The sequence below is a fragment of the Trichomonas vaginalis genome, chromosome V (genome assembly GCF_026262505.1).
Source record: "Trichomonas vaginalis G3 chromosome V, whole genome shotgun sequence".
Taxonomy (NCBI): Eukaryota; Parabasalia; order Trichomonadida; family Trichomonadidae; genus Trichomonas; species Trichomonas vaginalis.
Genome location: NC_067207.1, coordinates 12,214,355 through 12,239,605, shown reverse-complemented (window position 1 = coordinate 12,239,605; position 25,251 = coordinate 12,214,355). Strand labels below are relative to the sequence as shown.

Here is a 25,251-nt window from a genome sequence, read left to right as displayed (position 1 = left end):
ATATATATTAAGCAAAGTTTAATTAATTTTATAAAAGATTTGCATTGATTAGTGAATACTATTTTTATTAAAAAAAAATCATAAATCACGGGAAATGAGCATTACGATCTTTGAGATTTTCAAAAAAGTTCTGTTTGATGTCGGCTCTTTCTAGTCTATTGATGAATCCAGTTGCCAATGATTTCTGAACAACATCTGTGTTATCCAAATTATGTCTAATAGGTTGGTAATTCAGTCCAACAACCGGTGAGATAAATCTGTGGTCTGAAGTATAATGGAATTCTGGGATTTTTCCTTCTTTGAATAAAGTGTAATTGACAAACGAACTATCAACAATGGTTTCATATTCGATGTCGATCTTATCAAGAAGTTTATTGATGAAATAGTCATTACCTGTTCGCTCGAATGTTTGAAGGGCAACCATCATTGGTGTTTGAACAACAATATGATTAAGTGATGCCTTTTCAATTAAAATATCGAAACATTTCATTGAATTATACTCAATAGAAGCATTGATTAATGTGAAGTTATCTCTTGAGTAAATGCTATTAACATCTAATCCATTATTAATGAAGAGCTGCAAAATATCTGATCTATCCTTGCTAATTGCTTCCAATGATGGTGACAGACGATTGTAAATACCTTCGACTGAATTAATTTTCGCACCTTTAATGATTAGTTCTTGGATAATATCAAAATTACCAAGTCTTACTGCAATGAACAATAAATCTGATAAATTTTCCATCTTATTAATTGGTTTAATGTTCATTATGACGGAGTAGACAGCTTTGAACCATTCCGAACTTTCATAAATGTTCTTTTCAATGAATTTCCAAATTTCTTCTTTTGTTTCGTCTGGAATAGCATTTCTTCTTTCCATTTGCAATGGAATGAGAGGACTTAATCCTGTTAAATCAACAGGAGTGAACAAAAGAATTATCCTTAATGGGTTACTGAATGACTTAAAAGTTACCATTTCAGCCCTTACAATTTGGATGATTTTAGATTTGTCTTGAAATACAATTCCGATATATTCAGCAATAGTTTGATCAGGATACCTTTCCCCTTTATATTCAAGATCAGCGATGGTACCAATCCTAGGAGCATCTTTAGCAAATTTATTGATGCTTTGTATGAGATCATCATTTATATGTGGACAAAATGATTTTTGATATGTTTTGATATGAATCCTTCTGATGTCATCTAAACGAGCTTCATATTCAATGTTGATATTGTCGCATATATGTCATATCATCAGAATTTTCAGCACAAATTGCAGCTGTTTGTATTCCCTTGAATCCGAGTGATGCTCCTTGGTTAAGTAATATTTGTACACCTTCAACAAATCTTGAGCTAATTGCAGCTTGGAGTGGTGTTTTTGAATTAAGAATTATATTGACAGGTACTCCTTTAGAAATCAAGAAACTCAAGCCTCCAATATTAGAAGCTTCAGCTGAAGAAATAAGTGCTCTGGCCATTGCTTGCTTGGAAACATTGTACTTGAACAAAAACTTATAATTAACATCTTTCTTTAATCGGAATAACTTTTCCACGTAAACATCGCCTATTGGAGTTCCTTTTTCGACAATGTATAAACCAGGATCATCGAGCAAAATTTTGTTTGCTCGAACTCTAGATGAATAAAGTATCAAACATGAATCATTGATTTTTTCTCTTCTAGAAAGAATGAATTCAAGTGCTTCATCATTAGTTGGGATTTTTAGGAACATTTCTGCTTTTTGTTCATCATCCAATTTCTTTGAAAGCAAGAGATCAAAAATCTTAATGAAAATTTTATCAAATTCTTGTTGCGGCGAAAGGAATTTTAACAATGTGTTGGTGTTAACACCGTTACAAATCTCATCTCGCTCGAAAATAGGCCTGTATTCAATCCTACGACGAGGTAATCCGAATATTGAGCGCGCATTCTCATTATAGATGAATTTTTGTATTTTTGCGATATCTCCATCAATCAAAGGTTTTGTCAATATTGAATGGACAATTGTCTCTGGATACACACATTGGAGAACTTCATCAAGAGTGAAGAATTTTTCATTGTATTTATTGAATAAGAAATAATCTTTCATGAAATTAACATTTTTGAGAAGTTCAAATTCTTCATTTGTAAATTCGAATTCTTTGATAAGAGGCATATTCTTACTTGATTTGCAGAGTTCTTTGATATCAACATACTTCCTGTTTATAGGATGTGTGACAAATTTAACAAAATCAGTCGGTAAGTCTTCTTGTGGTGCTCTTAAAATGTTTTTTTGTTCTTTCTGAGGAATTAATGAGATGACAAAATTAACAATTTTATCAAAGAATTCTTTTGAAACTTCAACTCCAATGGCATATTTGATGAAATCAAAATATGGAGGAATGATATTTACGAATCCGTTGATATCCTCTTTCGCAAGTTGATTGATTTTAGGAGAGTTGAAAACCAATTTTTTGATATCAAAAAGGTTTCGAGTGATTTTATCTTCATCAATCAATCCAAATTTTGCGAGAAGAGATTTTAATGGAGAAATATCTGTGATCATTGGTTTAACCATTGACAGCAAGTTGATACAGTCAAAAGCATTGAGTTTTGATTGTAAATCAGGATCTTTCATAATAATATCTGCAACTTGTGCCGGAATTGATCCATTATATTGAGAAATAGAAAAATATCTTGTTAATGGAATACAAACAGATCCATCTGGCTCTTTCTCAACAATTTTTGCTGCAGCAAATGGCCATGTTAATGATGACAGCTGAAGTAACTCAATTAGTTGATCGATCTGCAAGTCTACATATCCGTATTTGGCAGAAAAATCCATAAAAGTTGTTAAATCATTAACCTTAATGCAGTACTTCATGACATCAAAGATAATTTCATCATTTACTGGGAGTCCGTTAATGAAATTATGATAAGCTTTCTCTGGAGAGTTAACCGTGTTAATCATGTTTTGAATTTCATTATAAATGTCTTTGTAATAATCTTTGATTCTAGATATGATGTTTTTATCAATATGAGGGTAATCAAATTTAGGATGATGAACAAGAAATCTGAGATGGAAGATATAACCATAATCAATTGAATTTAAGGAATATAAGCAAAGATTTGAATCAAAATCTTAGACCTAAGCCGCTCGATTCGCTCGCGGCTTCCGCGAATTACAGATCAGCAAAGATTTGAATCAAAATCTTCGAACTAAGCCGATCGCTTCGCTCGCGGCTTTCTTTATTATTTTAAATTTGCATATTTCCATCAAAAGTTCATAAGGTAAAAAATTTTGTTTATTTTTACTAAGAAAAAAAAGGTTTTTGATAATAAATTTATTTTATTTCGAAAAAGTAACAATAATCGTAAAAGGGTATTGATAGGCTTGCTAAAGTAACTAATTTTAGCTGTCAAATACTTTTGTATTTTGAAGTAAATTAGTATAAATTTGTTTTTACTTTTATTTCGAAAAAGTAACAATAATCGTAAAAGGGTATTGATAGGCTTGCTAAAGTAACTAATTTTAGCTGTCAAATACTTTTGTATTTTGAAGTAAATTAGTATAAATTTGTTTTTACTTTTATTTCGAAAAAGTAACAATAATCGTAAAAGGGTATTGATAGGCTTGCTAAAGTAACTAATTTTAGCTGTCAAATACTTTTGTATTTTGAAGTAAATTAGTATAAATTTGATATTATTTTAACTCCCTTTGAAAACCTCAATTTTCCATACAGAGGGAACGGGAATAGCATCCAATATTCCCTGAGAATGGTTGCGCATTCTCAGTTCCCTCTATATTTCGAACGAAGCTCTCATCGGTCTTTTTTTTTAATACTAAACGTTTTTTCCCCTGTCACTTTTAGCTAAAATTTGGGTTTGCCGAATTTTTTTGGGTTTTGGAAAAAATTTGTACCGAGAGTAAAAACATAATAAAATCGTTGAATATGAACGATTTTTCCAACATCTGTATTATTCTCACAGTCATAAAAACATAATAAAATCGTTTAATATGAACGATATATTCTATTTGATGGTATTGAGACAGCAAATAGACTTTCTGACTAGATATTTTTAATGTGCACAAGTGTACTGATTTTCTCATTATCACGAAGATGATTAAATAAATATATGCATTTTGAAACTGAATGTAATGAATCGCTGATACAATCGATGTAGAACTGAATCTGACGTTATTTTCTACAGAAATCCGAAATTTGAAATTAAATTTTCTTAAAATTACTTAGGACGTATTTCGATCGTCGAATTGTTTATGATGGATAACATTTTGTGGATGTTTTAGGTAAAAAGATATATTTTTGTTAAAGAATTTAAGACAAAATTCAAATATTATATTTAAGAAAGTTTAGTGAGGATAATAGGCTGGATCATAGAATTGTCTTATACGATGCATATGAATAAAAAAAAAAAAAAAAAGGGAGTGGGGCTTCCAGGCACTTCGTGCCTTCTAGCCCTGAAGATGTTTAGTATAAATGAAGTTCTTATATACGGGTCTTCCAGGAGCTTTTCACAAATTATATATGTTTTCATGTTTTGTCAAGACTTCTTCGTAAAATCAGACAAAAATAATGTTTAGGGTAGAAGGTTAGATATAACCTCTTTTCTAACCTCTTTTCTACCCTCTTGAATTTTCAAGACTTCTTCGTACATGTTTTGTCACTTTTCTGTCACTTTTCAGGAAAAAACATTTTTATTGTATATAAAATGAATTTTACAAAACCACCGTTACCGTTCTTTGGAAATAAGAGTAAATGTAAAGATATTCTATTGAGAGAACTTAAGAAACTACCGAATGGTCTAACATTTGTAGATTTGTTCGGTGGAAGTTTCTATATATCCCATTTGTGCCATACAATATTCCCAGACTCAAAGATTATATGCAATGACTTCGACAACTATATGGACCGTCTCAAACATATACCAGACACAAACAAAATATTGAAAGAGTTAAAAGAAAAGATACCTATAGGTAAGATGGAACGTATACCATTAGATAACAAAAATATTGTGAGAGAGGTTTTGAAAAAAGCAGAATATATAGACTGGGATAGTATATCTGCTAGACTATTATATAGTGGTGCTATAAGAGTTCATGACATTGAAACACTTATGTCAAAAGTTTTATATCTTAACTATACAAATGTTTTCAAAGAGGACATAGATAAATATATTGAGGGTATAGAGTTTGTGAGATGTCATTGGACAGATTTGTATGAAAAATATAAAGACAAGGAAAATGTTTTCTTTATAGTGGACCCGCCGTTCTATAACAAATGGGATTTTCAATACCAAGTAGACTGGACTTTGAGAGACTCTTTAGAAACTTTAGACGTTTTACATAACTGTCCATGCTTTTACTTTACATCCGATAAAAGTGGTTTGGAAACCGTTATGAGATGGTTAGAGGACATACATGACTATGAGTTTATATATGACAAGATAGAATATGAGAGAGGTCCTATAAACTGGAGAAAGTGTCACAATAAAGAAATTTTATTAGTAAGTAAATGTGGTTTGAAATAGGACTACTTGTTTTAGGTTTTTTCCATTGTGTCATTTATTTATTTGACGTGGCAGAAAGATATAGAGAATATGAAGATGAACCAATGCCTGCAAATGTTCAGCATATGTACTCGTAAGAGATATTTTTATCTAATATTAAATGGACGCACAGAACTTAGCGAATGCACAGCAACCTGGACAACCAAACCCAGAGAATATTCCAAATGAAGTTAGAATACAAACTGCAATGGCAAACTATGGTCAAGTGCCAACAGATGTACAAATGCAAACTGCCATGTCAAATGACGCTGCGTTAGGTTTGCCACCATGGTATGCAAATATGAGATGGAAAGAGTTTTATACAAACCCTGAAGTGGGATATAAACAACTTTATGCAGATGACGCAAACACAGGAGTTGACCCAGAATATGTTTTCTACCAGAGGAGAAACAGAATGTATGAGCTCCAGTTAAAGAATGCTATGGAACTCAACAGGAAACGTAAGAGACTAGGCGGACATTAGATTTTTACATATAGTAAATGGGTTTCTTCAGTAGTATTGGAAACTTCTTTCGAAATGTTGAAGAGGTATATGGAATGGAATAAAAACCGTAGGAAGAGGAATTTGGAACGGTGTCAAAAATATTGGTAAAAGGGTAGGTCAGTTCGTTGGTATTATACCTAAAGACCCTGAACCAGAAGAACAAGCTCCTGTTATACAACAGCCTGAACCTGCACCACAGTCAAGTTGGCAACCAAATCCAACACCTCAACCGTATTAAAAAATTATATTTTTACCGTTCGATAGTAGTTGTATATGAAACTAAGTTCTAAGTAAAACGCATGGTATAATGGAATTATTCTTTTTCTTCCATCTGTAGTAAACCATACTTGAAAGTCTGAAATACTTCCACTTGGTGGTTCGTATAACTTTGTAGGTTTTTCGTAAAAGTCATTTGCCAAGCATAAGAAAGAGTTTTGGGCGCCAGAAAATGAAGCATGAACAATAATAGCAGCTGGGTCGAAAACATCTTTAAATAAATATGGTTCATCTCTTGCATATCGACTGTAAATATTTGCTAAAGGAAGTTCGACTTTCTGATTTAACATTCTTTGCAAATAATACCATGACATTGCAGTGAATTCTGTATATATTTGTTGTTCTCTTTCTTTGGATTGTCTTCGTAGATTTGAAATGACACTTGTGAATTTTGTTTGTCATATACAATTCTCACATAAAGTGTGCTCTCGGTATTTGCATATTCATCAGCATATTTTGCATAACATGAATTTATTTTATCTTCTATATTTTTTAACGCAGTCTGGAGAGAAGATGAAAGGTCAACTTGTATTAGCTCAATTTCTTCCCACATTTTTCGTTTCCCTTCAGATATATAATCTATATGAAACCTTACAATAAATGGAAAACTTTTATCTTCTACAGACACAAACTTCATTCTACGAAAGCCAATAGCTTTTGTGACAGATGGGTCTCTTAACCATCTTAATGGGTAGTCAAAACGATAGCCTTCATGCTTTACGGTCTCTGTCTCAAACTTTTGACCGACATTAGTAAAAAGTTCATCTAATGGTTTAGTTGTAGCAACTCTTGAATTTTCTTTTTCTATTGAAAGCATATTTTATCTAGAATAAAAATGTCGAAAGAAACAGCGTCTATGAGAGAAATACAACACAACCGACAACTCATTGTGCAAGCTCTAAATAAGAACACAACAAACTTTTCAAACTATTCTAAGATATCTGAGTCATTGAAAGAAGGAAACTTAAAACTGACATTAAACCCAATGACAGATGAGTTTCTGTTTCAAGACAATAAGAACCATACTGTCTGTATAAATCCAACAAAAGGAACTTTAAACGAGAAACCTATAAAAGAACTTCTTTTGAAAGCAGATGTTGACAACAAAGCTGACAAAGAATATGTAGACGATGCAATAGCAAAAGAAGAAGAAAGAGCTAACAATGCTTATGCAACAAAAGAACATACTCATCCTGAACTAGCAGACAAAACATATGTTGACAATAAAATGTCAAGTGAAGTGACAAGAGCTGAAAACGAATATTCTAAAAAGACTCATACACATTCTATATCTGAAATAACAGACTTAAACGTTAGCCTTGAAAAGAAAGCAGATAAGGAATATGTGGCTAGTAAGTTAGAGAAGAAAGCGGATAAGGAATATGTGGATGAAAAAGATAACGAAATGAAAGAAAGGGTTGACTGGTACCATGAATGGACATCGAAGACTTTTAAAGTTAAAGCCGATACAGGATGGGTTTCAGGATGTTTAGACCTTAAAGCAGATAAAACTTATGTTAACGATGAGTTAGAGAAGAAAGCAAATAAGACTCATACACATACAAGTTTTACAACTGTTGCTATAGAAAGTATTGAAGGAACGGTTGAAGAAACTGGTGGGGATGCATTATATTGTAAACCTCCTAACTTTCCACAAGGTTTAACATCGGATGACAACATAACGACGATGAGAAACATTAGATGTAAAGATGTTTATGTCATGAAGGATGAACATAATATTAAATTCACTGCTCAAGATTTATATGACAAGAAAGCAGACAAAACAGAGCTTCAAACATTAAAGACAGAAATGCTTCAAACATTATATCCTATAGGCTCTATTTATACGTCAATGAACTCTACCAGACCAGAAACAGTTCTGGGTTTTGGAACTTGGACTCAAATAGTCGACAGGTTTTTGTATTGTGCAAACTCTTCAAAGGAAACAGGTGGAAGTAAAACGATTTCAGGTGAAAACTTACCTGCGCACAGTCACTACATAGATTTAAGTACATCTCAAGCAGGTTGGCATAAGCATAGATTTTGGGATTGGTCAGCAATGAAAAAAGGTAAAGGATATGATGTTAAAGACAACGTTCAGTTTGCTATAAATTGTTTCTGGGGTAACACTCAGGGAGATGGAAACCATACACATCGCGTTTCAGGATATACGCAAACAACGGGACAAAGTAAAGACTACATGCCACCTTACATGACAGTTTACGCATGGTATAGAAATGCTTAGTCGTCATTTTCAACTTCTTTAGCATATTCGTCAGGAGTTGTCTTATATTTGTTAGGAACTGTCTTTGAAAGTATACCACCTTGAACTTTGACAAGTTTGAAACGAGGTCTGACAATAGTAGTTTTATCTTCTGCTTGCAGTGTGTACATTTTGCCATGTTTGCCTAAAACTTCATAATATTCTCTTGTATACTTTCTTCTATTTTTACGAACACGAATGTGAGTACCTGTCGAGTTCCCATTGTTGTCATAGTCAATAGTATTTTCATATGGGTCGCGTTTAGGTATTTCTATTTTTACTTTGTCACCTTTCTTAAGTTTGAAGCCCGGCATTCTTTCTTGTTTGTCTCTTTTGACTAAATTATTAAATATATAGTCTTTCTCTAAGTCAGGGTTGTTTTTCATTTCTTCGGGGGAGTGGTTTCCCAAACCTTTTTGTTTACGGCTATTGTAAATATTTAAAACTTGTCTCATCTTTGCCATGGAGAAGTGTCTATATTTGTCGTCATATGACATTTCATTTGCTTCACCACCTTGTGGTTGGTTTAAGTCTCTTAACATTTTTATACAACCGTCAATGACACCAAGAGCAGAATGGTTTTGGTCGACAATGAAATATTGGTTTACATTTTTTGAACGCAGATAGTTTTTTACATCGTCTGATTTGAAAGAACTTTCACAGTCAGATGTCAGTTTTGTTGGATGGTATTTGTCAACGAATATTGTCAAAGCAGTTTTCACATCTAAAATATTTTTGGACCATAATGGTATGGCTTCACAGTATCTTGTGTTTTGACCGACAAATATTAGCCAGTATGGAGGTCCATCTTCTCTATACCTCGGAATGTTTTCCAAGATATCCATAAACCAAGCATTTGGTGTTGAACTAAAGATTTTTATCATGAGTGCTTTCTTTGTCGCTTTAGAAACATAGGGGTCCTTGTTTGGATTCGTCATTTTTTAACCCATAAGAAATGGGTTTATTTGGCGCATTAGCAGGAGTTGCATCCAGATTTTTGCCCGCAGTGGGAACAATAGCCAGAGGTGTATTTGGAGTTGGAAGGAAGATTTTGAGTACATTAGGTATACTTAAAGAGAAAGCACAACCTATTATACAAACTGTACAGAAAGGTTGGGATGTAGCACGAGATGCAACAAATCTTATTCCAAATCCTGAAACAAGAGGAAAAGTTCAAGGATGGATGGACAATGTAGGAAGACAAGCAGGAAACTATTATAACAAAGCAAATGACTACTATAACCAAGCAGGACACTATATGGACCAAGGTGAAAGATTCTTTAACAGAGGATATAACCATGCACAACAATGGGTAAACAATAACCAACCTCAACCGCCTCAAACGTGGGGAATGTAAAGTTTTTTACTGAGATGAAATGAACAATACAGCATTGAGACAAATGGGTTCAAGATGGATTTGTCGGCTTCCAGCAGTTACACCACCACGTGTTTGTCAAGTTCTTCCTATACCTCAGGAAGTTTTAGACCGACTTAAAAAACAACAACAACCAGTTGAAAACAAACCAAACTAAAATTTTTTACTGAGATGAAATGACCGAAGAAGTTGAAACCGTAGATTTGACACCACAAACAAAAAGTTCAGAACCATTGTCAAAACCTGTCAAAGAACTTACAGATGAAGAGAAAAATTCAATAATAGAAAGTGCCAGGTCTGGAAATACAAACCCTAACTATAAAGTCACTTTTCATAGAAATGGAACGGCTAGTATCTCAAAAAAGAAACAGACTCTCACAAATAAAATATTGAAGTCTGAAGGAGCTTTCGAGACAACAGATGGAAAAGTTTACTTCACTGACCAACAGTTCATTATAGAACATCTCATTGACTTAGAGTCGAAATATTCTAAACTTTACAACAAACACAAAAAGTTGAAAGGAAAACAAAAACAAATGGCATATGATATTTATGAAGATGTTGACAACACAACTGTTCCTGCAAGTGAAGTAAAGTCAGAGGAACCGAAAAGTGACGAAAAACCGATAGAAGAAGAGAAACCAAAAACGGAAGATAAACCAAAACCAAAGTTTAGTTTCCAAACTAAACCAAGTCAACCTTCATTAGCTGGTATGGGTTGGCGTCAAAGACTTATGGCAGCAGGCGGTTATGTTAAGTAAAGAAAAAAACATTTTTTTATTTTTATAAAAATGCCCCCATATAGAATGGATAGAAAGTCTGCTAGAATAAAAGCAGAGTTGCAAAGATATGGTTGGAGAGTTTCGAAGAATTTTAAATATAGGAAGGGAAGACCCATAAAAGTCTATGACAAACTGGCTGGTCTGACCTACGAAATGGATTTGGAAACAGCACGTGCAAATTATCCAAACAGACTAGAGAGGTTAGAAGAAGAACGTCTTATGGACATGCCTTTCGATGTTAGTGAACCTCAAGTTGAAGGACACGACGGCTTTGCCAGATTCTACTGGAAACATGACGAACAATTGCATCCTTTGAGAAGGAAAAAAGGTAGTGCAGAGGATGGTCATGCTCCCATGGAAAGAACAAGATATGCATATGAAAAGTATCGTGAAGTTAGAAGTCAAATTACATCTGGTCGAACCTTTACAGTAAACTTTGACGAAGGAAAGAACAAAGAAGGCTTCATGGGAGTACTTGCTGCAATTCAAGATGGAAATAAGAAAGGATACAATCTCAGATTGACCATAACAGATTTGGATGGTCACATTTACTATGCAAATGGCAATGAACAAACAGCTGCAAAACTTCTTGACGCTTTCAAGACTACAAAGAGAGAACAAATGGTTGACTCCGACTCAGACATTTTGAATGCAATTGAAGGAATTGCAAGTGTCAAGTTCGAATGGTACCAACCTAACCCTCAAGCAGTCAGACAACATGCTGGATACTTCCCGTTCATAAATAAGTCTGACATTGACTTGACAAGGTATGGAATTTACAATTCAATTGAAACAATTGTCAATGAACCTTGCATTCTTACATGTCTCAGGAACTCTGGTCTTGTTACAGAAGAGAAGATGAAGTATCTTGAGTCATGTGTGAAGACAAGGTACATTCTCAGAGGTCAATTGGCAAAAATTGCACCGTTGGCAAATGTCAATATCCGAGTCAGCATACCTACAGCTAAAGGTTCTTCACATGACGACTATGTTGTTGACAAAGACTTACCATGGTTGAAGATTGCAATTGTCCACAACCACTTCATGTTGAACGAAAGTCTTATGTTCGGAAAAGGTAAGTGTAACATTGTCAGAGCTGTTAACATTCTTTTCGAGAAAGGTTTGTTGGAACCAATTCCAGATGACAAGCTGACAGAAACTTTTGTACCAAAAGACGAAACAAACTTTTCATTGTTAGCAAGACCAAAAGTTGTTCCAGACAAAGTTCTAGTACAAAAGAAGTACACAATTCCACAAGGGGTTGGATTGTTCGGATACCAACCTGAACCAGAAGAACTTCCAATGAGGTTGCAAGAACTTCAAGATGCTATAAACAAACTTCCATTGAGACATCCAATTGACGTCAAATTGTATTGGAGAGCATCTGAGTTAGGTCAGAAAATTTTATATGAAACAGGTTGCTTTGACGATGTTTATGAGATAACAGGAGAAGTTTCTCAAAAGATAAGAGACTCACTTGAATTTCCACAAACTGGACCAATTGGATGCGATAAGTTCGACTCAGATGAAAAGATATACTATGTCGACCTTAACGCTGCGTACATGAGGTTCGTCCAATATATCCCGACTGGAATTCCAAACGAAGACGGTGAGTTCCCGGGAAGGAACTATACAGTTGGAAAAGTCATACAACAACTCTATGATATTAGGAAAGCTTCAAACCCCAAACTTGCAATGACACTCAAATTGCTTATGAATTCGACATGGGGATATTCCATTAAGAAACCTCAAGAGATGAAGAGTAAACATTATGAGAAGGTCGACAACTTTGTTGAAAGGTTTTCTCCTTTTGTTTTGAAGTACGAATTCACTCAAGGTCAAAGTGGCTTAGTAACCACATTAAAACCTATTGTCGAACATTGGTCTTACCCTCAGTTCGCAAAGGCAGTCCTTGACAACTACAACAAATTCTTCTCCGAAGTCAAATCCAAAGTGAAGGTTTACTATGAGAACATTGACGCACTCATGACGAACGAAGAAGGCTATAACAAACTCATTGAAATGGGAATGGTCGGTGAAAAGATGGGTCAATTCAAATTGGACAAAATTTTCACCGAAGTTCATGTCCTCTCCAAGCGTAAGTACTGGGGCATACTTGAAGACGGCACAGAAATAAAACATTGCATGAAATAAAAAATTTTTATTCGAATTTGAATTAAAATGTGGGAATTCTTGGGAACGGGAAAGGCTTATTTACTTGAGGAACAGGTAAAGGTGGTGGAGGTGGAGGTGGTGGCAACCAGTCCATTTTATATTCCTTCCTAGCTAATTTCCGTTTAATTTCATGGTCGCCCTCGGAGTCTTTGAATCGGACAGGTCGAGTTACACCATTCTTGGTCTCAAACTCATATATAACCTGTTTGTCTGTATTTTCATCGACTATGGCACGAGACACGAACATTGACCAAACGGACAAAAAGTGTCATTTCGGATGGTCATGCAGCCAATCGCATTCGAGCACTTCGAAGAAGCCTTACGTTCCAAGGGAGAGGGTGTCTGGTGCAAGGCAGAGGTCATGAGACTCTACGAGCAGTACATCCTCAATGCCTGGGAGGACAAATCGTCCTTGGATTGGCAATTCTACCAACTCCTCTGGGACGACCTCCTACGCAACTGGGATGACGAAAGAGTCCAATTCAGGGGTCAGGAACTACTTATCCAAATTGCCCTTAATTTAACATACTTATCCAAATAAACACCTAAATTTACTTGGGGTTTCCCCCTAAAATAAAATTTTTTTACTCTTAGAACCACTCGAGGTTCTCCTTACGGTTGTTGAGCTTGTCACCGTCAATGTGTCTGACCTTCGTCTTCTTGCCTGGATTTGGAACCCATTGAATTGCGACAAGCTTGCCCATGGAGATTGAACCGCGATTCCGAAGGTTAAGGTTCAAGTGTCCCAAGTTGTTGAGGACTGGGGTTAGAACCTTGCCGGTCTCCCTGTTGCGGATTTTGTATGGGTAGGGTTGGGAAATTTCGTAAGTGTCATCGGCAACAAGGGTTGCCCAAACTTCCTCTTCTTCGTGTTTCTCTTCTTCCTCTTCTTCCTCTTCTTCCTCTTCTTCCTCTTCTTTGATAATACCTTCTTCAATTTGGTACTCACGAATTACGGTGTTGGAGGTTCTGTCCTTTCCGAGTACCTTCCAGATGGCATCTATCTCTTCGAAGAAACGGTAGATGAGTCTGGCAAGGTCTCGGTTCTCTCTCGCGTAAATGTGCAAGGTTTCCGTGAAATCGTTCAGGCGTTTCTCATTGGAAGCTTGGTTCGTGAGGACTTCGACTTTAAGTCCCTTCATCTCTTCCATAAGACTACTTTGGAGAGTCTTAACGGTGTTTGTCAGATGAGCTTTCAAATGCATAATTTGAATTTGAACTGGGCGCTTGTCTGGCAACCTTGAAAGGACATCTGCTATTGTGTTCGGCTTCGGTGCTTGTTCGGACATCGAAAAAATGAAGTGGTTTGAGAATGACGGTTTTACTTCAAAAAGCTTGTTATGACGGTTAAGTCATACAACAAGTTTAAAATAATATCTTGTTCTTCTTCTGAACGTTTGTTGTCTCTTCCGATAAAAGTTTCGAACATGAGAACCAAAAAACGTTTTTTGAGATTGCGGAAGAGTTCAGGCAAACGTTCATATTCTGGATATGTTGGGAGCAGTTCGAAACATCTGAGCTGACTTTCGGACAAAATTGGGACAATGTCAGAAAATTCATCTTTGGTCGGACTGCTTGAAGGTAAGTCCCTTACATGTAAGTAGCTCTGGTAAAGTCTTCTCATTTCTGCTAACTTTTGGAGTATAGCTTCGTAGTTTAGAAGTTTTAATTTTAATTGTCTTATTCCACTCTTGACATCTAAACGGTAACTATCCATGAGGTCAAGAGTAGCTTTGGTAGCTTTAAGTGGAGCTATTTGTTCCTTGACTTCTGCAATTTTGGTTGCAATTGTGGTTTGAGCTCCTTCAAGTTCGCCGTCTATGTCGTTCTCAACGCCTTCAACCATGGCTTGAAACTCTTCATCGGTCCATTGAGATTGGTGTGGGACGAATTTAACTTGCTTCATTCAAAAAATGAAAAAAATGTTTTTACTCAAAGCGTGCCATGTATATGGCTATAAGAAACTTACCAGAAGGCTTCTTCTTCACATGAGTCTTTGGCAACTTGAGTGTTGGTGTTGGAGTTCTTGGGGGAGGTGGCTCTGAAATTTCAAATCTCTCTCGAGCGCAACAACAGATGTCAGAATAACATTCCCCACTGTCCTTCTTGCCACCATAAATTGTGTATTGACCGAACTTGCATTTGCAGGAAGACCGGTCAATACAAGGTTCACAGTTGAAATAGTTGTACACAAACCTGTTGAGTACGAGTGTGAGTAAAAACATAAAAAAAAGTGAAGTTAAAATGAGATGTTTACTGAACTGGCTGAAGAACTGGCTGAATGTCGCCTTCACAGGTTATGTAGAACGGCTGACCCGAGAAGTGAAGGAGAGACTGAATTGCCAATTTCATATGGGGTAGGGGGTTCTCCTTGTTTGGTATTTTTATCCAAGGACGTTTGTTTAGGAACTTAACAAGAGCTTCTCTTTTGGCGTCCTTTATGCCATCGTAGGCTGTCCCGTCTGGTATTTGAATTGGAATTCCAGTCGAAGTCTCGAGCTGAAGTGTAGACCTTCCAGTAATAGAGATGAACTTGACCTTGGGCTTCATGACCTTGCGCAAGTAGTCTTTTACGCAGTCGTTAATTTCAATTAGGTAAATTGCCTCGTCAAGTCCTTCTTGCATTCCGAGTCCTTCCATCCGACAGGAAAATATTTTCCCGACAACTGGAAAAAATTTTCCGGACAAAGGGAAAAATTTTTCCTTCCGACAGAAAAAGTTCTTCCAGTTGTCCGTCCGTAAACCATTCAAATTTTCGAAAATTGAGAACTTTTTGGTCGAACTTCAGAAAAAGTTTTTCCTTCCAACAGAAAAAGTTCTTCCTTCCGACAGGAAAGGTTTTTCCTTCCGACAGGAAAGGTTTTTCCTTCCGACAGGAAAGGTTTTTCCTTCCGACGGTTAAGCCACAAACAGATGTCCGACGTACCACCAACCGAGCCCATTCCCAAACCAGAGGAACCTAAAGCACCAGCCCCTGCACCTCAGCAACCTCAGTTCCAGCAAGTCCCTCCACCAAATTACTACCAATTTCCACCTCAAGGTTACTACCTACCACAAGGCTTCCCGAACTACCCTCCTCCTCAGCCTATGCCTTACTTCCCCAACCCTTGGATGTTCCAACAAGCTCCACCCCAGCAATTCCAATCTCAATCCAAATCGAAGAGAGACCAAGAGTTCGAAGAAGGTCTGAACCGCTTACGCAAAGATTATGCCACAGCCCCTATGGAAGACGACAGGCTTTCAGTCTCTTCCCTCAAATCGACCGATTCGACTCGTACCACAGATTCGGTTCGTGACCGTGAAGACTACCTCAAGCAGTCTGAGAGACTCTTCATCCTACAATCATTTACAGTTGGAGCTCTCAAGAACATGCGCAATTACGAAGGTCAGACACCAGCTGGAGACCGCAAAACAGACGTACTCGCAAGAGCAGTCCAACTGGTCAAGACAAAGACTGAGATAGTCGACTTCATTCTTGCAGCTTGCCCATACAAGTAAAAAAATAAACAATTACGAGTTAAACTTTTTATTCTTTCTTTTCTGAGTTGTTTAGAGCTGGTTTCTCTTGTAGGAACCTTTCGTACTCTTCCATGGTCATGTAATTGCGAATTTGTACGCAATTCCAGGTTCGTTGTTTTTGAACCTGATGTATGTAACGCTTCCATCCTCCTCGGGGAAGTAAGCTGCTAACATCTGACCAAGTTTTCTCGGTGACTCGGAGCTCATAAAAATGTCACTTTTTAAACGTTAAGTTTTTAGTCTTATTTTACCCTTTGTTTACCCTTTGTTTGTCAAGGTAGTATTGGAGTGCAATTTCTCCAAATTCTCTGTGTCGGAGTTCTTCAGCATTTTCCAAGGTGTACCTGGAGAACTCAAAAAAGTTGTCAAGAAGATACTGCCATGCTGCTCTTCTGAGTTCGTCGGTATTTTGGAAGTGTTGCACCTTCGAGTCTTCGGACATGAAAAAATGACACTTTTTCTATTAAACCGTTTTGGCATTTCTCATGAGTGAGTATAGTTCTGCCGAACCATTGGAAGAGAAGAAGTACCCTTGCTGGCAAAAGACAAAAATAGTTGCCTTAGTTGTCATTGCAATTGTACTCGTAATTGAATTCATTGTACTTCTCTTCACGTACATAAAACTCAGCAATGGTATTTGCTTTAAGAAGCTACCATCTTACTAAGACTAAACACTTACATTTTTCAAGGTTGACTTTTTACAATTTGAATTTTGTTGCTGAATTCAGCAAAAATAATGTTTAGGGTAGATGGGTATATCTAACCTCTTTTCTAACCTCTTTTCTACCCTCTTGAATTTTCATGAATTTTATACAGAAAATGCTTGTTTTGAGGTCGAGCCACTTTTGGCTCCACCGTATTCTTTCAACCAAAACTCATGAATTCAGCAAAAATAATGTTTAGGGTAGATGGGTATATCTAACCTCTTTTCTACCCTCTTTTCTACCCTCGTAGAAAACACACAAAACTCTTGAATTTTCATGAGTTTTCCCGAAATAAAAAATAAAGTTAGTTTTTTTAAAAAAATATTTTTTATTTTTATTGTAAGAACATGTTAGCAACAACAGCACCAAACTCGTTAGTCATGAACCCAACTTCAATGTTAGTAGAGATGAAAAGCTTCATTCCTTCTTCATATACTTTCGAAACAGAAATCCAGAAGATAAAGCAAGAACTTCTCCAAGGAGATTTAGATTGCACTGCAAAAGATGAAACAGATGAAGAATATCTTTATGAAATGCAGGATATTATTGACCATCTACCTAAACTTCCTGAAATCCAACAACAAAAGCTTACTATTCCAGAATTCGATGAAATAGAAGTCAAAGCAACTGACTCAGTAGAAATAAAGAAGTTCATACGAAAGGTTAACTATGAGTTTCTTGGATTTCATTGCAACCACAAAGTCATGGACAAAGATTGCGATATGGTATATAAGAACATCTCTGACATATACAAATCTGGGGAGTTTAAGACCTACGACAACTTTGTTTCGTTAGTTGCTGAATGTGTATGGCAGATAAGAGATAAAGATAGAAGAGGTAAGATATGGAATGAACAGATAAAACCCGCAACTTTTGAGTTAAAGAGAGCAATTGACGCCTTAGTCATACTAGCAGGTAAGGTTTCAGAATATAACGCAAAAATGAACCCACAATGTTCTAAATGTAAAGCAGCAATGAGGAAATATAACTACTCCGTCAAAGAGATAGAACGTATGCGAAACGACTATGCTGACTTAAAGAGGGAGGCAGAGAAACCAGCAGAAGATAAAATGGACATGTTGACATTTCTAAACAAAAACTATCCAACAGCTGACGATTTCCTTCTTTCAGATGTCAAGAAGAAATATAAAGAAACCTTCGGCATTGTTAAAACATTCGATGTACTGACAGAAGAAATAGAAGCTACGAAATTGTTTAGAATTTCACGAATTCACAATGTTTACCATGTAAAACGCTTATAAAATAACTGGGGTAGAAATGAGGTTAGAAAAACAGGTTAGATCTAACCTTCTACCCTAAAATATATTTTTATTGAATTCAGCAACAAAATTCTGAGTAAAATGACATAGGGAACACATACTTTTTTCAGTAAGGACATATGGGTAGAAATGAGGTTAGAAAACAGGTTAGATCTAACCTTCTACCCTAAAATATATTTTTGCTGAAAAAAATGACCAAAATTCTGAGTAAAATGGCATAAGATGCTTCCCTCGGAAAACCGAGAGAAGAGATTCCGTATGAAAATCGTGAAATTTCTCTAGACCGACTTTTACCGGTCTAGCCTAAAACTCATGAAAATCGTGAAAAATAACAGAGTATTTTGACAACTTCAAACAAGCAGAGTAAATGAACCATTTATTTTTATTGACTTTTTACAATTTGAACTTTGTTCGCGTAGATATGAATTCTGAAAGAAGTATGAGGGTCTTGTATGACTTTGTACTTCTCCCAAAGTTCATGTCTGTCAAACTTACCTGCCATGGACTCTTTCATAAGTTCCATGAAATCGTCTTCGGACAATCCGGGGAAAAGTACAATGTCAGTAAGTATTCTTTTAACATCCTTACTTAAACTCTTTGCTGTCTGTACACAAATGACAACTGAGATGTTAAAGTGTCTGAGCTTCTTAAGAATTCGACACATGTCTTGTTCTCTATTCTTTAACAAAGGATGAGAAGCAAAGTCATCTAAGATAAGAAGACATCTATGAGGGTAAGTCTTCCAATCGTAAGATTGCAATTTCTTCGAAATGTATTCTATCTCTTTCTGTTTGTTTCTGAAGTGTTTCTTCTCTAATATTCTCTGCATTTCCTCATTTGGGTCTTTAAACTTAGAATTGACATACTCATTTATAGCATTGTACTTCAAAACTCTTCTTTGGTACTTCTTTATCCAATCTAACAACTCAGAGTCTTTTATACATACTAACTTAGACTTCTTTATAATATCTTTGAACGAATTGACGGTTTGGTCAAATTGACCAGAAGTACTACAAATGACTACTAACTCATAGAATGGGTTCTTCTCATCTAGTTCTTGTTGTTGTGCAGCCATTTTAAGATAAGTGAAAGTCTTACCCGACCCAGGTGGTGCGATTAGACCTGTTATACCATTCTGAGCAAATAGGAACTTGTCATGTATGGGTTTTATCTGAGCATTTTCCAACTTCCTCTTGTTCTTATTTAAAACATTCTCAAATTTCTTGTCAATGTCAGCAAACTTTTTTTCTAACATATTTTTAGAAAAATTAAAAATTTTTATCTTTTAGGAAATGTCTAGCGATTTCGCTATCTATATTCGAGACAAGCTTTCGACAAGCAAAACATCTGTAGACCATAAAATCTTACATAGTGTAAACAAGAAAGGTGAATTTGTTCTAAAGTTCTGTTTTCTGGGAATATGACAAGAACCATAAAACATTAAGCAGAGAAGTCTTTAAGTTTGTCAATGACAAGACTTGTTGACAGAGATGACGCCGATTGGAAAGATGAAGTCCAACAAAAGTTCTTAGAATGCAAAGAAGACACATGCGCTGTTCTTGAAGATGAAATAGAAAACAGAATAGAAGAGCTATTAAAGGACAAAGACCTTTTACAAAAATATGGTTCTGAGAAGTTTGACATAACTCCACCAAGAAGAGAAGAAGAAGAGAGAGAAGAAAGAAAGAAAGTAGAAAAGAGAAGAAAGAGCCAGAGCCAGAGCCAGAGAAAAAGAAATTTGACATGTAAAAATAAAATTTTATTTTTAGAACATTTCTGGGTCAATGTCAATGTTCTCTTCCTCTTTAGGAGCAAACACTGGTTTAGACTCTAAAATCTTTTTACCCAATTTACCTTGAACTTCAACTATCTTAGACTCATAATATTCATAGTCGTCTGCTTTCTTTGGTTCATAAAGGTATACAAGTTTGTATGCTTGCCTTCTTTAAGGTTTGAAAACCTTCTGTCAAAATTTTCTTTGACTGCTAACAAACCTTCTATGTCTAAGTCTTCAAATTTCGCACCATTTTTAGTCACAATAGCAAACTTAACTGGTTCGATGTTCCAAACTTTGCAAATGTAGACTTTTCAAAATGGTAGAAGTAAACATTCAAATAAGCGAATGGGTCTAGTTCTTCTTTGACTTCTGTCATGTACTTATTTACTGAGATGAATTTCGTCATCTTTTCTATCGGATAAAAAAATATTTTTTTAAAATTTACTCATAAAAATTTTTCTTTGTATATACACCATTCTGAACATCTAAAAGACTTTTGACATTTGCCAAGAATGTACGTTTAGACGCTGTCATATAACCATATTCTTGACAATATTGTTTATACGAATCGTACAATGACCTTTCATCTAAACACTCAAAGTTAGTCTCATCTATGAACAGTTCATATACACTCTTGTTTGCTTCTAACAATGTTTGTCTCTCTTCGGTATGTGGAATTTGTCTTGGATTGAACTTTGAAATATCTAATGTCATGAAATATGAGAACAAGTGGTTGTAAAAGTCAGATGTCAAAGTTTCTGCTAAGTCGTCAAAATATTCTGTATCTTGCATATGAGAATCTGACGTTCTGACAACTACATATCTTCTGTCAGAACTTTCTAACTTCATCGGAACAGCATTGTTTGAAACCATAATGAAGTTTGCAACATTTTCACAAACTCTTTGGTCTTTATATTTTCTTTCAACAACTCCAACTTTGTCTGTTATAAGACTCTTCAAAGCATCTGAGTTCAAAACTTTGTTGTATCTATACTTTGAAGTTCGTTACATACTATAAGTTTCATATTCTCTATTGAGAGTTAAATTGCACAGATGTTTTCTAAGTTTGTCATATTCGGATTCGAATAGCCCTCTAACAGTTTGCACAAGATATCTGTAAAGAAAGTGTTCTTACCTGTTCCTTGTTTTCCAATTATAATGAGAGCAGTTTCATTTTTAGCACTTGGATGTTGTAAGATGTTTGCAAACCAACATAAGATATACTCATAGACTCTTTCGTTTCCATTGCATATAATTTCTTTGACATGGTCTAACCAAGCTTCTATAATATTTTCTTTCCATTCTACTTGTTCGTATTTATATCCAGTGAAGATAGAATAGAAGTTTGGAGAAGGTGTATAAACTTTATACCACGAACTGAAAAATCTTCTAACTTTGACAATAAGATATCCCAAGCATCTAACATCTTCATGCCAACTTGTACAACTTTTATTTTCTTAAGTTTCTGTCTACATTCTTGTTCTGAAACTATTGTTGCTCTTGGTTTGTTAAAGACAACATCCCATTCTTTCATGACATAACATTCTGGGGCAGAGTCAACATAAATGACTAAACGTTTCAAATTCTCGACTGCTTTGTTATAGTCTCGAAATGGACACATATTTCTGAATGCTTGGAAGTCATAAAAATCTGAAACATCTATTCTGTACATTTTTATAAAAATAAAAAAAATATTTTTTTTATTCTTGACTTTGTTGCATTTGTTGCATTTGTTGCATTTGTTGTTCTTGAGCTATTTGTTGTTGAAGTTGTTCTTGTAATACAATACTTTCACCAGTTGCATCTTCCAATTCGAAACTTTCTGCCGTCATTGACAAATACATAGGACATAAAAGTTTTACAGGAACAAAGTTTGCGTCAACTAATGTCAACGTTATACTTGCCAAAGTGTTTGAGTTCACTAAGGTTGAAAATTCTGCATTCGAATGAACAATAGGCAAACCAGCAGAGAAAGTGTTGTTTATACGCATAAGTATCTTTTGGTCATAATAGTTTCTGTCGACATTCGAATAACACTTTGAACCTAAGTTTGAAACAATATATAAGATTGGTGTGCTTAATGTCAATGGAATAGACATTCCTTGTATGACACCTTTTCCTGTTATAGGAAACTGTTGGTAGTAAAAACCAGATATAAGTTTTGTATTATAGCTCATATCGTTTATAGTAAACTCAGTCGGACATCCAAACATAATGAAACCTGCTCTAGTTGCAGCACATGTTACATCCGTCCTAAAGTATTAAATAAGTCAACAAAACCTGTTGGTGGTATATCTGAGTAAGTATCTTCAAAGGAGTATTTTTTACCATTCACAACAAAAAGTCTTCTGGTGTCAAAAGAGCAAAACAGGCTTTAGTCGTCATTGTGTTTAAGGTTAGTTTACAATATCGTCCTTGAGGACTTTGTAAGTTTGTTGTTATAGAATTATATGACTCAGGGTTTTTAGTCGTAATAGTATAAACCACTATGTCTTCTGCCATTTACTTAGCAAATAAATTTTAATGAAATGTTGTGGTCGTCAAATATTTTTATGACGTCTGGGAAACTATATTTTAAGTTCAACGTTTCACCTCCTTTCATAACGTATATCTTGTCAATGACATTGTATGAAACACCACAGCAAGCAATGTCGGGTTCTATTTCTTTGATGTTTATATCGTCTGCCTCTGTCAAAAGTTTCAATAGTTCTTTCAAAATTTCATGAGGTGCGATGACATATGAGTTCACTTTTACAGGGTTGTGTTCGACCAAGTTTAACATTATACCTAAAGCTGACAAATCTTCTCCTGAGTTTTAAGTTTGTCTTTAAGTTGTTGGTAGTCGTTTCGAATATCTGCAACAGAACTTAAGTCTCTGCTAACTTCAGGGTATGTTGGTTGTTCTTTTACAGGAACAATTGTTATACCATCTTCGTCTTCGTATGGTTTCCCCCACTTCAACATCTCTTTCTTTGACATTGACAACAACACTTTGACTGTTTGTTTGAGTTGGTGAATTTAACTTCACATCTGCCACCGCCATTAAACCTTTTGAAACACTTACGCTTCTATTTTTCGGAAATGACATTTTACTTAGAATAAAAAGATGGACGTATTGAGTATCTCTTCGAATTGAAGCAAAACAAAGTTTACACACACAAACAATACAAGTTCATTGACAGAATAGTTCTTTATACAAACAATGGAAAATGTTATAGAATAGCAGTCTTTGCTGAACCAAAATATTTTCATAAAGCAAAGAAAGTTGGTATAACTGAAATGGTGAAAGTTCTTGAAGCAGACAAAAATATAACAACAAAACTGACGATATTTCTAAAGGTAAGTTTATAATACAATTTTATGTCAAAACTGGCGTACTGTCAATATTTGACGGAGAGAAGTCAGTTCAAGAACAACTTACTGACCTGCTGCCAAAATCTGCTCGATGGAAGCTGTCGTTATGCCAATCTGAGGAGCCCCAGCAGGTTTCATCGAACGAATCTTCAAAAGAGCATCTTCCGTGAAAAGTGCTATTGGTTTTGTAAACTTCTTTGCTCTTCAATTCATCTGGACCGTCTCTGTCACCAGTATATTGTATTTGAACTGTACCAACAGTTGAAATACCACCATAAAGTCTTCTGAGTCAGCAAATGGAATGCCAAGCCAAAAGTTTGAACGGTCTCCATTTGTATATTGAGTTTTTTGACCTCCTGTATGAGTCCATACTTTCACATATGGCATAATAGAACTTTGCATTTCAGGGTTAATGGTTGTTGTGAAGTTGTTGTTAAAGTTCATAGCATCTAATGTCAAGTTGTATGACCTCATATCCTCAACTGTAGAATATTCTTCTCTTGGATAGTATTTGCCATCTATGTTTATATGATATTTAATACCAGGGTTGTAGAAACAAGAATAGTCATTTATAGTTCGTCTGAACAGTACAAACATAGTATCTGCATGTTTCATTGCAGTTGTTAAAGCAATATCTGTTCTTGCACCTGGGTCAGCACTTTGGTTTCCAACTTCACCTGCAAAGTCTTTGACAGATATTTGGTGTATAGGGAACATAAGTGGAACTGCAATATATTTGGCAGCTAAAGCATTTGAAATATCTGGGTCCAACATATAGACTGCAAGTCTGCTTTCTATTCTCTTGCATTCAAACTTTTCGCATGTGAACTTAACTGGGTCCCAAGCATTCCAGCAGCATTGAAATAATAGTTTACTTCAGTGTTGAGGTTTGAGAAACCAAAGTCTAAGTCAACTTTGTTTTGCAAAAGTCGGCGAATGACATTTATTTGTTCCCTTTACTTCTGTAAGAGTGAATGGTCTTGTGTTGGTGCAATGACTAAGTTATTTTTGCTTGGAGTAAGTTCGATAGAAATTTTTCCTGCCCAGTTTGGCAAGTATCTTAAAAACCTGAAGATGAGGAAAGATGACAAAGGAACTCTAAGTTTCAGTTTTACTTTGGTTACTGCTGCTGCAGTTTGTCCAGAAAGGTTAACATAAACTCCTGGAACGTTAGGGTCAAGTCTTCTTATTTTCTCAATAGTGCATACTGGTCTGTTTGTTCTCTAGCTTGTGGTTGTACTGAGTTTCTCAAAGCGAACCATTCATAGTTTGCCCATGTTACTGTTTGAACTAAGTCAGAGTTAGAATATATCTTATATCCCATGAAAACTTCTGGAGCATATTGGTATCCGACATAGAAAATTCCATTGCAACCTTTCTTGTCAGACAACTTGGCAGAAGGTTTTATTTCAATGTCTTGTTCCACGTATAAGAAAGAGTTGTCAATAGAAATTATATGAAACCTGTCGCAAGCAATATCTACTGTTGTTGAAGAACCTTCTCCAAAATCACCTACGTTTCCATAAGAAACAGCAGTTGTATATTCGTAAGTTCCAGGAACTATTTCTGACCTTCTAATGGCATTGTCGCATTCGTTATACCATTCGGAAACATTTCCATTCATGGCATCCAAAACTGTTGGCGTTATATTCTGAGCGGCGTACATTTCATATGGTAAAAATATAGAATAGTTGGG

At 35.5% G+C, this 25,251-nt stretch overlaps 20 protein-coding genes and 2 pseudogenes across 22 annotated transcripts, besides 4 other annotated features; 10 read left to right on the top strand and 12 right to left on the bottom strand.

Moving 5' to 3' along the window:
* Positions 1 to 85: 85 nt before the first annotated feature.
* On the bottom strand, positions 86 to 976 carry TVAGG3_0322520 (ankyrin repeat and EF-Hand domain-containing protein 1 family; the record flags this gene model as incomplete). Its single annotated transcript, XM_001581727.1, has 1 exon — positions 86 to 976. The coding sequence occupies one exon, from the start codon at positions 974 to 976 to the stop codon at positions 86 to 88; it is 891 nt and encodes a 296-aa protein (XP_001581777.1).
* Positions 977 to 1,220: 244 nt separating this feature from the next.
* Positions 1,221 to 2,948, bottom strand: TVAGG3_0322510 (ankycorbin family; the record flags this gene model as incomplete). Its single annotated transcript, XM_001581726.1, has 1 exon — positions 1,221 to 2,948. The coding sequence occupies one exon, from the start codon at positions 2,946 to 2,948 to the stop codon at positions 1,221 to 1,223; it is 1,728 nt and encodes a 575-aa protein (XP_001581776.1).
* Positions 2,949 to 3,081: 133 nt separating this feature from the next.
* Positions 3,082 to 3,867: a mobile genetic element.
* Positions 3,838 to 3,867: a terminal%2Cinverted (terminal inverted repeat of MuDR-3_TvMULE3 transposon ID:TVAGG3_0322500).
* An 841-nt stretch (positions 3,868 to 4,708) lies between these two features.
* Positions 4,709 to 5,527, top strand: TVAGG3_0322490 (phage tail repeat-like family; the record flags this gene model as incomplete). Its single annotated transcript, XM_051230222.1, has 1 exon — positions 4,709 to 5,527. The coding sequence occupies one exon, from the start codon at positions 4,709 to 4,711 to the stop codon at positions 5,525 to 5,527; it is 819 nt and encodes a 272-aa protein (XP_051099952.1).
* A 139-nt stretch (positions 5,528 to 5,666) lies between these two features.
* Positions 5,667 to 6,029, top strand: TVAGG3_0322480 (uncharacterized protein; the record flags this gene model as incomplete). The annotated part of the gene is made up of 1 exon (XM_001581725.1): positions 5,667 to 6,029. One exon carries the CDS (start codon positions 5,667 to 5,669, stop codon positions 6,027 to 6,029), a length of 363 nt encoding a protein of 120 aa, XP_001581775.1.
* A 263-nt stretch (positions 6,030 to 6,292) lies between these two features.
* TVAGG3_0322470 (uncharacterized protein) lies at positions 6,293 to 6,616 on the bottom strand (the record flags this gene model as incomplete). The annotated part of the gene is made up of 1 exon (XM_051230221.1): positions 6,293 to 6,616. The coding sequence occupies one exon, from the start codon at positions 6,614 to 6,616 to the stop codon at positions 6,293 to 6,295; it is 324 nt and encodes a 107-aa protein (XP_051099951.1).
* A 980-nt stretch (positions 6,617 to 7,596) lies between these two features.
* Positions 7,597 to 12,906: a mobile genetic element.
* TVAGG3_0322460 (uncharacterized protein) lies at positions 8,959 to 9,527 on the bottom strand (the record flags this gene model as incomplete). Its single annotated transcript, XM_051230220.1, has 1 exon — positions 8,959 to 9,527. A coding segment is annotated over one exon (569 nt), but the record flags the coding sequence as incomplete, so codon positions are not given.
* On the top strand, positions 9,545 to 9,946 carry TVAGG3_0322450 (uncharacterized protein; the record flags this gene model as incomplete). Its single annotated transcript, XM_051230219.1, has 1 exon — positions 9,545 to 9,946. One exon carries the CDS (start codon positions 9,545 to 9,547, stop codon positions 9,944 to 9,946), a length of 402 nt encoding a protein of 133 aa, XP_051099949.1.
* On the top strand, positions 9,966 to 10,121 carry TVAGG3_0322440 (uncharacterized protein; the record flags this gene model as incomplete). The annotated part of the gene is made up of 1 exon (XM_051230218.1): positions 9,966 to 10,121. The coding sequence occupies one exon, from the start codon at positions 9,966 to 9,968 to the stop codon at positions 10,119 to 10,121; it is 156 nt and encodes a 51-aa protein (XP_051099948.1).
* On the top strand, positions 10,141 to 10,725 carry TVAGG3_0322430 (phage tail repeat-like family; the record flags this gene model as incomplete). Its single annotated transcript, XM_051230217.1, has 1 exon — positions 10,141 to 10,725. The coding sequence occupies one exon, from the start codon at positions 10,141 to 10,143 to the stop codon at positions 10,723 to 10,725; it is 585 nt and encodes a 194-aa protein (XP_051099947.1).
* On the top strand, positions 10,771 to 11,513 carry TVAGG3_0322420 (uncharacterized protein; the record flags this gene model as incomplete). Its single annotated transcript, XM_051230216.1, has 1 exon — positions 10,771 to 11,513. A coding segment is annotated over one exon (743 nt), but the record flags the coding sequence as incomplete, so codon positions are not given.
* Positions 12,442 to 12,900, top strand: TVAGG3_0322410 (DNA/RNA polymerases family; the record flags this gene model as incomplete). Its single annotated transcript, XM_051230215.1, has 1 exon — positions 12,442 to 12,900. One exon carries the CDS (start codon positions 12,442 to 12,444, stop codon positions 12,898 to 12,900), a length of 459 nt encoding a protein of 152 aa, XP_051099945.1.
* A 16-nt stretch (positions 12,907 to 12,922) lies between the features above and the next one.
* Positions 12,923 to 13,168, bottom strand: TVAGG3_0322390 (uncharacterized protein; the record flags this gene model as incomplete). The annotated part of the gene is made up of 1 exon (XM_051230214.1): positions 12,923 to 13,168. One exon carries the CDS (start codon positions 13,166 to 13,168, stop codon positions 12,923 to 12,925), a length of 246 nt encoding a protein of 81 aa, XP_051099944.1.
* A 30-nt stretch (positions 13,169 to 13,198) lies between these two features.
* Positions 13,199 to 13,462, top strand: TVAGG3_0322380 (uncharacterized protein; the record flags this gene model as incomplete). Its single annotated transcript, XM_051230213.1, has 1 exon — positions 13,199 to 13,462. The coding sequence occupies one exon, from the start codon at positions 13,199 to 13,201 to the stop codon at positions 13,460 to 13,462; it is 264 nt and encodes an 87-aa protein (XP_051099943.1).
* A 188-nt stretch (positions 13,463 to 13,650) lies between these two features.
* TVAGG3_0322370 (uncharacterized protein) lies at positions 13,651 to 14,126 on the bottom strand (the record flags this gene model as incomplete). Its single annotated transcript, XM_051230212.1, has 1 exon — positions 13,651 to 14,126. A coding segment is annotated over one exon (476 nt), but the record flags the coding sequence as incomplete, so codon positions are not given.
* A 723-nt stretch (positions 14,127 to 14,849) lies between these two features.
* TVAGG3_0322360 (uncharacterized protein) lies at positions 14,850 to 15,146 on the bottom strand (the record flags this gene model as incomplete). The annotated part of the gene is made up of 1 exon (XM_051230211.1): positions 14,850 to 15,146. The coding sequence occupies one exon, from the start codon at positions 15,144 to 15,146 to the stop codon at positions 14,850 to 14,852; it is 297 nt and encodes a 98-aa protein (XP_051099941.1).
* Positions 15,147 to 15,174: 28 nt separating this feature from the next.
* Positions 15,175 to 15,561, bottom strand: TVAGG3_0322350 (uncharacterized protein; the record flags this gene model as incomplete). The annotated part of the gene is made up of 1 exon (XM_051230210.1): positions 15,175 to 15,561. The coding sequence occupies one exon, from the start codon at positions 15,559 to 15,561 to the stop codon at positions 15,175 to 15,177; it is 387 nt and encodes a 128-aa protein (XP_051099940.1).
* A 273-nt stretch (positions 15,562 to 15,834) lies between these two features.
* On the top strand, positions 15,835 to 16,419 carry TVAGG3_0322340 (uncharacterized protein; the record flags this gene model as incomplete). The annotated part of the gene is made up of 1 exon (XM_051230209.1): positions 15,835 to 16,419. The coding sequence occupies one exon, from the start codon at positions 15,835 to 15,837 to the stop codon at positions 16,417 to 16,419; it is 585 nt and encodes a 194-aa protein (XP_051099939.1).
* Positions 16,420 to 16,447: 28 nt separating this feature from the next.
* Positions 16,448 to 16,647, bottom strand: TVAGG3_0322330 (annotated as a pseudogene). The gene has a single exon. A coding segment is annotated over exon 1 (200 nt).
* An 841-nt stretch (positions 16,648 to 17,488) lies between these two features.
* Positions 17,489 to 25,251: a mobile genetic element.
* TVAGG3_0322320 (organellar and viral DNA polymerase type B) lies at positions 17,525 to 18,406 on the top strand (the record flags this gene model as incomplete). Its single annotated transcript, XM_051230208.1, has 1 exon — positions 17,525 to 18,406. The coding sequence occupies one exon, from the start codon at positions 17,525 to 17,527 to the stop codon at positions 18,404 to 18,406; it is 882 nt and encodes a 293-aa protein (XP_051099938.1).
* TVAGG3_0322310 (protein of unknown function, DUF4106 family) lies at positions 18,807 to 19,499 on the bottom strand (the record flags this gene model as incomplete). Its single annotated transcript, XM_051230207.1, has 1 exon — positions 18,807 to 19,499. One exon carries the CDS (start codon positions 19,497 to 19,499, stop codon positions 18,807 to 18,809), a length of 693 nt encoding a protein of 230 aa, XP_051099937.1.
* Positions 20,190 to 20,607, bottom strand: TVAGG3_0322300 (annotated as a pseudogene). The gene has a single exon. A coding segment is annotated over exon 1 (418 nt).
* Positions 20,643 to 20,993, bottom strand: TVAGG3_0322290 (Poxvirus D5 protein-like family; the record flags this gene model as incomplete). Its single annotated transcript, XM_051230206.1, has 1 exon — positions 20,643 to 20,993. One exon carries the CDS (start codon positions 20,991 to 20,993, stop codon positions 20,643 to 20,645), a length of 351 nt encoding a protein of 116 aa, XP_051099936.1.